This window comes from Chlorocebus sabaeus, chromosome 14 (assembly GCF_047675955.1).
Source record: "Chlorocebus sabaeus isolate Y175 chromosome 14, mChlSab1.0.hap1, whole genome shotgun sequence".
NCBI classification, from domain to species: domain Eukaryota; kingdom Metazoa; phylum Chordata; class Mammalia; order Primates; family Cercopithecidae; genus Chlorocebus; species Chlorocebus sabaeus.
In genome coordinates, this window is record NC_132917.1 from 74,801,783 (window position 1) to 74,812,576 (window position 10,794).

Here is a 10,794-nt window from a genome sequence, read left to right on the forward strand (position 1 = left end):
CCAAGACTTATTCTGCTATAGTAGAGTGTCTCTGTGCTAATTTAGGGTTGGGGCTCATTACATGATACCCCAAAGTATGGTACCTTGGAATGCTGAGTACTTTGAACTGAAGAAAATTGGAAAGTCCTCAGAAGTAAGGTCTTTCTGAACTTCTCCTGTCCTGTTTTCCACTGTAAGCAGTGGAAGTTACTACAGCTACTGGTGGCGAATTGCAGCAACTTCGATTCTTGTCTCCTCAGAAGACGTCGACTGAAGGGCATAAGGCAGAAGAAGAGACTGAGGCAAGTTTTAAAGCAGGAGTGAAAATTTATTAAAAAGCTTTAGAGCAAGAATGAAAGGAAGGAAAGTACACTGGGAAGAGACCCAAGTGGATGACTTGAAGAACAAGTGCAAGGTTTGACCTTTTGACTTGGGTTTTTATCTATTGGCATACTTCTGGGGTCTTGCAACCCTTCTACCCTGATTCTTCCCTTGGGGTGGGTTGTCCAAATGCACAATAGCCTGCTAGTGCTGGGGAGGGGAGCGTGTGTAGTGTATTTATTGAAGTTGTAAGCTTGCTCACCTGAGACATTCTTCCCTTTTTTGGTGGAATGCTCCCAGAAGGTCATATACCAGTTAAATTCCACCATTTTGCCTCTTAGTGTGCATGTGTGAGCCCACTCGCCCAACTCCTGAGATCTCATCAGGAAGCTCCTGATCATAAGTTTCAGGATTTTTCTATCTATAGGGAAACTGCCTTTCCTTGGTGCTGGCTGTGAGCTATTGCTATTTTAGAGAGGCGGTGTGACCACTGTCTGACCATCACCTGATGATCATCTGACATTCCCGGTGGAGTGTGGGGGACCTATCCTGCCCTGTTTGTGTCTGACCAGCTACCCACTGTAATACCACCACTCTTCACAGTGAGTCATGGAAACCAGAATTCCTGTTTCCCAAGGCAGGTCATAGAAACTAGAACTTCCCTTCCTCCAAGCAAGTCGTAAAACCTAGAAAGGTTATTTTCTGCCTTCTCCCTTGAAGACCCTCATTTCAGAAGGGTCCTGCCCTAATACCAGAAGGAATGCTACACAGAGAGGCCAAGAAGAATATGAACAGACAGGCCTTGCTGGGTTTCCCCATTCAGTCTATTACATTAGCTCATTATCATTCTGTTTTTGTCCAGTCACATTTCTTTTTCTTTTTAAGACACAGTGTCTCTGTCGCCCAGGCTGGAGTGCAGTGGTGAAATCATTGCTTACTGTAACCTTGAACTCCTGGGCTCAAGCAACCCTCCCACCTCAGCCTCCCAAATAGCTAGGACTATAGGATCACAGTACCCAGCTAATTAATATGTGTATGGCCTGTGTGTGTGTGTGTGTGTGTGTGTGTGTGTGTGTGTAGAAATGGAGTCTCCATCTGTTGCCCAGGCTGGTCCACACTCCTGGGCTCAGGCGGTCCTCCTGCCTTGGCCTCCCAAAGTGCTGGGATTACAGGTGTCACCCATTGTACCAGGCCTCTAATCACATTTCTACACAGCTATCGCCTCTTCATATAACCTAAGCATAAAAATAGACAGTTTCCTCTAGGTCTTGTGGTTTGCATTTTTGGACTCTCATGTCATGTAAAACTTTGATTGAATAGATTTGTTATGCTTTTTTGTGTGTGTTATAGGAGTGTCAGTTGTGACCCTTAAAATGGGTAAAGAAAGTTTTCACACCTTTCCACCTGTACACCAGTCAGAGTTTACTACATAATTTTGGAATTGAGTGATTTCAGATGTCAATTAATTCAGCTTCATCTTGGCTTTACCACATTCTGTCGTGTGTGTGTGACTCAGTAACCACTCTGCGCCTCAATGTTTTCAAGTAAGGTTTCAATAATAAGGTTAAGCTTATTTTGTAAAATAAGGTTAAAATATATAGGGTATTGTGAAAATGACAGAAGTTATGTTTTACATAAATGTAAAACACTTTGAATCATGCACATAGTAAATGCTCAAAAGTGTTCACTATTATTATGATTGACTTAGATTAAAGCTATTGTAAATATTAACTGTTCTTCTATGCTATCAGACCTCAAAGTGTGGTGTGGGGATTCATGGGGGTGGGAATTTTCTGGAGACCCTTTTCAGGAGTCCATGAGGTCAAAATTATTTTCTTAATACTACTAAGAGGTTATTTGTCTTTTTCATTCACATTCTCTCAAGGAGATGCAGTAGTTTTTCAGAGTTACCTGAGAAGTGCTAACGTTATCAACAGAAGCAGCTAGAGAATCCAGTTCTCACATGAAATCAGACATTAGAGACTTTTCTTACTAGATTCATTTTTTAAAAAAGTTACTTGTCATAAAAATGTTGTTTGTTAGTTCGTAATGCATTAGTAATTTTAAATCAGTATTTTAAAACTTTGTTTTAATTCTAATACAGTAAGTACTGATATAACTGACAGAAACAAAAGCTACTTGGGCTCTTTAATAATCTTTAAGACCGTAAAGGTATCTTGAGGTCAAATTTGAGAACCAAAGCTGTGATGCAACCTGTTTTTGAACAAACGTGGATGCCTTACAACCAAAATTTCATCGTTTCCAGCCTCCATGACTTTTTCTTGTTTCCTCTGGCTGGGCTGAATTTCTTCGTATCTGCCTGCAAAAGCCCTACTCCTCCTTCAAGAGCATCCATAACTGAATTTGGTCCAGACTTCGCTGCCTCCCTGGCATCCTCTTCCACGATGCTGGGACTTCCAGGGCCGGGCCTCCCTCGGACACGTGCCCTCCCTAGCCTTGGGGTATTAACATTGTTTTGACGGAGGCTCTCTTGAGAGCCCAGTCTAGGTTTCTCCCCTTACCAGCCTGGCACAGGCACCAAGGGGAGGTGCCTGGGCTCCACAGGCCCAACGGGCCAGAGGGTCGCCGGTAGCGTCAACCAAGGGCACGACAGCCCAAGGGTGGCCAGGCGCGACGGAAGAGCCGGAGCCCAGTCCCAGCCCACTCGGTTTCCGGCACCGCCCTGTCGCGTAGGGGCGGAGTCGCGCGCCTACACAGGGTGTGGCCTCCAGCCCGCGCGGGAAAGGGCCTGCGCCGCATGCGCGCGCACAGTCGGCGGCCGCGCGCAGCAGGCTCAGGGCCGGGATGGCAGCGGCGGCGGCGGCAGGAAGCGGGACACCCCGAGAGGAGGAGGGACCTGCTGGGGAGGCAGCGGCCTTACAGCCCCAAGCCCCAACGAATGTGCCTGGGGCTCGTCTCTCGAGGTTGCCTCTGGCGCGAGTGAAGGCTTTGGTGAAGGCGGACCCCGACGTGACGCTAGCCGGACAGGAAGCCATCTTCATTCTGGCACGAGCCGCGGTGCGGCAGCAGCGCGAGGGCACGCGGGGGTGGGGGAGGTGGAGCGCGGGGCGGAGCCGCGGGGCCTTCCGCGGGCGGGGCTTAGGGCGGCGTGGGCCGGGTTTTGAGATGTGGGTGTGGACCCGGAAGGCGGAGGAAAGGGGCCGGGGACCTATGCGAGTTGTATGTTTTGTTAACACTCCTCCCTCTTGTTGAGGACCTGGTTAGTGAGTGGCCTTAATTTGTATCTCCAGGGCCTCATACAGAACTTGTAGGAGTCTTTAGTGAATGAAGGAGAATACTGGGAAGAGGGTAGCGGAATGGATCTTCATGAAGTCCAGGACAATCTTAGCTTCCAGAACGTTTTCTTGCCCCTGAGCCTTTCTTCTCCCTTTCTGCCCCCACCCACAAACCAGAGCCCTCACCTCCTCAGTGTGCTAGAACCCATTACTAAAACTTTGCTTTTTTACTTCACAGGAACTGTTTGTGGAGACCATTGCAAAAGATGCCTACTGTTGTGCTCAGCAGGGAAAAAGGAAAACTCTTCAGAGGAGAGACTTGGGTAGAGTGGCACTGCCAGTGTCTGGGGACAGAGAAGGGAGGGCTGGGCTGGTTTTACCTTGCGCAGGTTGAGAAAACGTCACTCTGATCTGAGAGGTGCCACAGCGTCTCTCCCCAGGATGGTTTCTGTTGGCCACAGTGCCAGGAAGCCCTACCTGTAGAGGCTTTCTGCTTGGGGTGGTGGAGCAGTGTGTGGTGTCTGGGGTTGCCAAAGCGGACTGGATCCCTTCATACCTTCTGCCAAATTGCACCAGAAAAAGATAATTCTTTTTCACCTAGCAACTGGGGATTTGATTTCTGACTCTTGTCTGGCTGGTAACCCTCACCTGTGTAAGCTTTCATATACCGTGTTCTCATGCGCCCTGCGTCTGTTGCCACATTCTTCTCTGATAACTTTAAGAGCAAAGCGAATAAATAATTTAGATGTATTTTAGGAGCCCCCTCCCCCCTGCATTGAATGGTATTTGCCTACACTTTTCTTACTCTTCTAGGGAGACAACTAATATATATGAGAGTTGCTGGTAGTGTAGATACGGATCTCAAGGCAGCAAGGGACGCATGTTATAATTGCCCTCATTTGCCCAAAGTCTCATGCCCTTCACTGTAGATTGTACTGTTTTCTGACTGACGTCAGCATGGCTGGAGTTAGTCAGGTGTCTCTTTGCCTTGTGTTTCAGATAATGCAATAGAAGCTGTGGATGAATTTGCTTTTCTGGAAGGTGAGTTCTCTCTCAGTGGGCAGTCATTTCCGCTTGTCTTTTGCATGTTGATGTGAAATTCAAAACCTCATAAAACGGATGCCTGCTTCTTGTTTGTGTAGGGATAATTCTTTCTCCGTACTTGCTGTTAGAAAAAAGTAACTTGCTAAATGAGGTTCAGTTTTCTCCCTTGGGGAATTAAAACTTCTACCTGAAAATTGCTAGCCATAAAGAAATAGAAGGCAATATAAAGATCCCAGTGTAGTTAGATGAATTCAGAAGTTTGATTCCTATCTTGTTCGCCATACCTAGATATCAGCCTTGCCCCCCTTATCATGTTAGAGATCAGAAACAATTGTCAACATTTAAAGGGTGACCGCTTGTTCTTTGTTCTTCAGCAATCTGTGTGAAGTGATTATTTTGCGGCAATAAGACTTGTACTTGTCTGTATTTATTTTTAGGAGTCATGGATTAACTTGTGTACTAACTAAATTTTTTCATTAAAAAAGCAAATATTTGAAGTACCTAATTTTAGCTACCTTGCCTCAGAGCTATTTCTGCTACTTGATTTTTTTTTTTTTTTTTTTTTTTTTGAGACGGGGTCTCGCTCTGTCGCCCAAGCTGTAGTGTGGTGGCACGATCTCTGCTCACTGCAAGCTCCGCCTCCCGGGTTCACACCATTCTCCTGCCTCAGCCTCCCCAAGTAGCTGGGACTACAGGTGCCTGCCGCCACGCCCGGCTAATTTTTTTTTTTGCATTTTTAGTAGAGATGGGGTTTCACTGTGTTAGCCAGGATGGTCTCGATCTCCTGACCTCGTGATCCGCCTGCCTCGGCCTCCCAAAGTGTTAGGATTACAGGCGTGAGCCACTGCACCAGGCCGCTACTTAATTCTTAAATCTGATCAGCTTACTCTTCACTACACATATGTAGTCATGTGCTGCATAATAACATTTTGGTCAACCATGGACTGCTCACATGAGGGTGGTCCCATCAGATTATAATGGAGCTGAAAAATTCCTGTTGCCCAGTGAGGTAGTGGTCATAACATCCTAATGAAATACATTACCTTTTCTATGTTTAGATATGTTTAAATACGCTTATCACCATGTTACATTTGCCTACAGTATTCAGTACAGTAACATACTGTTCAAGTCTGTAGCCTGAGAGCAATAGGTATACCCTGTAGACTAAGTGTATAGTAGGCTATACCATCTAACTTTGTGTAAGTACACTCTATGGTGTTGACACAGTGGTGAAATCGCCTGAAGATGTAATGCATTTCTCAGGATGTATCCTTGTTGTTGAGCGACACATGACTATTTTGATTGAATAGCTTAGCCAAAGCCATGTATCCTCATTTCATTCTCCCAGGGTGTTCTCATTACCTCCTCTAAGCCTTATTACCTTTAGAAATCTCTTGATTTATTCCACTCTTTTTACTCCTTTGTTCTGCATCTCCATGTCAACCTAGGCCCCTGGTCCTTTTGATAGATATTTTTTAAATGTCTTATTAGATACATTACCATGGCTAGCTTCATGCCTAGACTATTGAGCATTCTTTTAATTTGCAGATTTTTCTTCAGCCTCTCTTTCCACCTACTCATTTTTCTTAAAATTAACTTTTTTTTAGTCCTACCTAAGGCAGGCACTCCTTGTGACAGACTTTCTGTAAGTTCTCCAGTCAAAAATGTTTGGAGCCTACTTTACCTCTTCATTTTTAATTACCAGCTTTTCAAAGACATGAGTGATATGATCAGATTTGTATTTTAAGTACACAACATTGCTGTCCTGGGGAAAATAAACTGGAGGGTACTAGGAGTAGAAGTGGGGAGGTTTTATGTAGTTTTCCACTCTAGTCTCTATCACAGCATAGTGCTTAGCTTGGATTTTTAATAAATGGCCATTTATTGAATGATTGCTGTGTTTATTTTCATCCTCTGCTTTCATCCTCATTTATCTCTGTAATTGAATCCCTCTGCTCTAACCTACTTTGGTAGATCTGAATGTTAGCCACCATAGCCCCTGTGGATTCAGTCTGCATTATATTATTTTTTACTTGGTAAAATAAATGTTCTTATGTCCTTAGATGTGTATGGTCTAAGTAAATACATTTTTTTTTTTCCTTTTTATGAGCAATACATATCCATGGTTGAAAATCAAATAGTTACCTAATGGCTTATAATGAAGTATAGCTGCTGTCTACCCACTGTTTTGTTAGTGTTTTGAGCTTTTCTGGTGGTTACGTTTATTTCTAATTAATATGCTTACCCATTGATGTGTCAGCTGTAGACAGTGTGTATTGACTTCCTGCTGTGATAAATGAAGATTTGGCTAACCTGTAAGACCCCATAAATCCCCTCTTGTCTTTCTTATTTTTGGTAATTGTATCACTAGTTTTAGTTTCTTTATCTCTACAGTTTATATAACATACTGGAATGTCTTCGGTTGTTGTTGTGTCCAACTTTTAATGCATTTCTTGACTCCCCAGTTTGTAAAGTATGACTATTAGTGCACGTATCCCTTTTCCCTTTTTAGTTCACATCTAGCTATCAATTTGTGTTATCTAGTAATTTGACATTGTCAAAGCTAATAACATTTAAATCTTATCACAATTAAATCTTCCATGCTTTATCCCTCATTGATTGTAGAAGTTGAAAACTAGGACTGTGAACAGTCTTTCTCTACCCTTTCTCTGTCCCTTAATTCCTCATTCAGGTTCCCTCCCTGCAAACAACTGTTACTAGTTTTCTTGTATAATCTGAATATTTTATGCAAATATGTTTATATGTGTATATGTATATTCTTTTTCTAAGTCTTATGAAATACAACATATGTGAAGTGTGTGTGCTGTAAATGTAAAGTCAATAAATGATAAAATGAATACCCTCGTAACCACCATCTTGGCCAAGAGATAGGGTATTGTCAGTCCCCAAAAGTCCCACATATATTCATTCTTCATCATATCTCTTCTCATCCCTTTTCCCGACATTACTGTATCCTAACTTTTTTGGTAATTGCTTCCTTTTCTTTATAGTTTACTATATTAGCATGCATCCCTGAGCACTAAAGTTTAGTTTTGTTTTTTCAAACTCTCTGCAAATGGAACCAAACCATATGCATTCATGGGTCAACATCTGTCACACAACTGTTTTCTTTAAGTTAACGCATTTATGAGATTCATCTGTGTGATTGCACATAACTCGTTTGTTCATGTTCCTTGCTATATGACAGTACCACAATTGAGCTATTTTAATGTTGATATTTGGGAAACCTTATTTTTCCTATTATAAACAACTTGCTGTGAACAGTCTTGTACATGTTTCTCTAGGGTAGATGTGTATGTGTGTATAAAATATATAATACTGCTGGAATCTAGGATATATAGGGTATTCATATCTCCATCTTTGGCAGGTACTGCTGAATTTCATGTATTCCAGTTCACATTCCTACCAGCAGTGCATGATAATTCCCATTGCTTCTCATTCTTACCCACACTTGGTATTACCAGAGTTTTTGATTTTTGACATGCTGTTATTGAATGTAAGTGATAGTTGCATTGTGGTGTTAATTCGTATTGCCCTGATTGTGGGTGATATTGAACATCTTTTCATATGCATGCCTGTTTTTTTTTTGAGGGGTGTCTCCTATTTTTCTTTTTTTTTTTTTTTTTTGAGACGGAGACTCGCTCTGTCGCCCCGGCTGGAGTGTAGTGGCCAGATCTCAGCTCACTGCAAGCTCTGCCTCCCGGGTTTACGCTGCCTCAGCCTCCCGAGTAGCTGGGACTACAGGCGCCCGCCTAATTTTTTGTATTTTTTTAGTAGAGACGGGGTTTCACCGTGTTAGCCAGGATGGTCTCGATCTCCTGACCTCGTGATCCGCCCGTCTCGGCCTCCCAAAGTGCTGGAATTACAGGCTTGAGCCACCGCGCCCGGCCTCTCCTATTTTTCTGTTATGCATTTTTGTCCCTTTTAAAATCGATTTATAACAATGCTTGGTATATTTTATTTCATTTTTATTTATTATTTGTTTTTGAGATGGAGTCTTGTTTTGTCATCCAGGCTGAAAGGCAGTGGTGTGATCTCTGCTCACTGCAACCCCCGCTCCCAAGTTCAAGAGATTCTCAAGTAGCTGGGACTATCGGCGTGCACCACCACGCCTGGCTAATTTTGGCATTTTTTGGTAGAGATGGGGTTTCACTGTGTTGGCCAGGCTGGACTCGAACTCCTGACCTCAAGTGATCTGCCCGCCTCCCTCTCCCAAAGTGCTGGGATTACAGGCATGAGCCACTGCGCCCAGCCTTTTTTTTTTTTTTTTAAAAACATAGTTCTTTAGAAGAGAGCCCTGTGATCTTTTTTTTTCTTTTCTTCCAAGTTAGGTTTAAATGCCTGTCTTCTGGTTGTGCTGTCTGTGGGGAGGGTTGTGGGGAGACAGGGGCAACTGTTTCTCATACAGACCCTCTGGCCACTAACCAAATTTTCATCTCACATCGCCATTCCTGATGACTTGAGCCTGGAGCTTCCTCATGGTTCTTTTAGGCATATGGGCCTCCTCTTCTGCTGCAGCCCCTCTGTGTTCATTCTAGGCTCCTTTTCCCTCTGCTCTATTTATAAGCCTACTTTGATCAGGTTTCTGTTATTCAGTTTTTTTGTTGAAATCCATTAACTGCCAGTGGGCCCCTATTTGTTGTAGATTTATACTTTTTAAACATTTTTACCTTTTGAATGGAATCTTGGATGGGAGGGCATACGTACTTGTGGGCCCAGTCCCTCATCTGGAACTGAAACTTTCTAAAAGTTTCTCTTTAATTAGAGAGTTTACCTCATTTATTTTATATTATTCCTTCCTTATATGGTCTTCATCAATGTTCATTAACTTACACAACGACTTCTTAGCTCTTTTCCCACTTCTAATTCTAACTCTTCAGACTAGTATGCTTAATTCCTAACTGCCCACCCTCTGTAATGACATGTTTTTCCCTGGGGATATTTTGGATAGATCATCCTCAAAATTAGTATTTTGGTCTTATAGAACTGCTGCCAATACTGGAGCCTCTTCTGCATTAACTTAGCCCAGCTTGTTACACTAATCCAGCTCCTGAGGTCCCCTGGTATACTCATTGCTCTTTGTATGTTTAGGTACTTTGGATTGATTGCTGAGCGGGGCAGTTTCGTGAGCCTTCATCTGCAGCCTTCAGTTCACCCCTCTCCACAGGCCTCAGCTTTGAAGAACGGAGTCTTTGCACTTACACACACTCTTCCTGTTCTGCCTTCACCTATGCCGGGATAAGCAGAGATCTCATCAATGAGCTCTTCTCTGCAAGGTCTTCCACTGCTTCTGTCTGTCTTCCATATCAAGCCTGGATGCAGCTGCTGCTGCTTAGAGCAGGGATGAAGAAAGTGTTCTGCTTAAGTGGCTTCCTGAATGATGAGGACCAGAATAAAGGTTTTTGATCAACCTCAGTCTAGTGTGTTTTATAATCTCACCTTTGTTCTTACCCTGTGACTGGAGAGCCACCATACCTGATCACAGACCTTCCTGATCTTCCCTGCCAGCCATTCTAACCTGCAGTCCTTTCATTAATTTTGTTCTTTTATTTTTCCAGCACATCACCAGAAAGTGGTTCCGGAATTTATGGAACATCACTTGACCTCAGGAGTTCAAATAAATAGGACGGTCCTAGATTGAAAGCCAGTTAAATTTTTATAAGTTTTATTTATTGACATATAATCCACATACTCTGTATTTCACCAATTTAAAGTATGCAATTCAGTGGTATTTAGTATATTCACAAATATGTACACCAGTCACCTCAGTCGATTTTAGAACATTTTCATATGAATGGAATCATGTAATAATGTGGTCTATCGTGTCTGGCTTTTTTCACTTTGATAATGTTTTTAAGGATTATCTATGCTATCTAGCATGTACTAGTACCTCATTTAAAAAAATTATGGTAAATTGTACATAAAGTAAAATTTACTTTTGTAATAATTTTTAAGCATGTAGTTCCATGGCGTTAAGTACATTCACATTGTTGTGCAACTAACACCATCATCCATCTCCAGATAAAAATCTTCCCAAGCTGAAACTTCATACTCATTACATAATCACTCCTCATTCCCTACATCCTGCAGTCCCTGGCTAAGCTTTGGTTTGGAGGAAAGCTGTGGGTGACATAACGAAGGAGGCAGAGTACCTAGAAAGCAGCAGTTAAGAAAAGCAGCAGGAAGCCTTGGA

General features: G+C 42.8%; 1 protein-coding gene and 1 long non-coding RNA gene across 3 annotated transcripts in view; one reads left to right on the forward strand and one right to left on the reverse strand.

The window, feature by feature from the left end:
• LOC140713352 (uncharacterized) overlaps nt 1-3,305 on the reverse strand; it is a 39,876-nt gene extending 36,571 nt beyond the window's left edge. For both annotated transcript variants that reach the window (XR_012095391.1, XR_012095390.1), the window contains exon 1: nt 3,158-3,305. This is a non-coding gene — a long non-coding RNA (uncharacterized lncRNA). The remainder of the gene's footprint in view (nt 1-3,157) is intronic.
• On the forward strand, nt 3,003-10,016 carry POLE4 (DNA polymerase epsilon 4, accessory subunit). Its single transcript, XM_007970098.3, has 4 exons — nt 3,003-3,318; nt 3,775-3,859; nt 4,536-4,577; nt 9,693-10,016. Exons 1-4 carry the CDS (start codon nt 3,106-3,108, stop codon nt 9,704-9,706), a joined length of 354 nt encoding a protein of 117 aa, XP_007968289.1. The 5' UTR covers nt 3,003-3,105; the 3' UTR covers nt 9,707-10,016.
• Nucleotides 10,017-10,794: the final 778 nt, after the last annotated feature.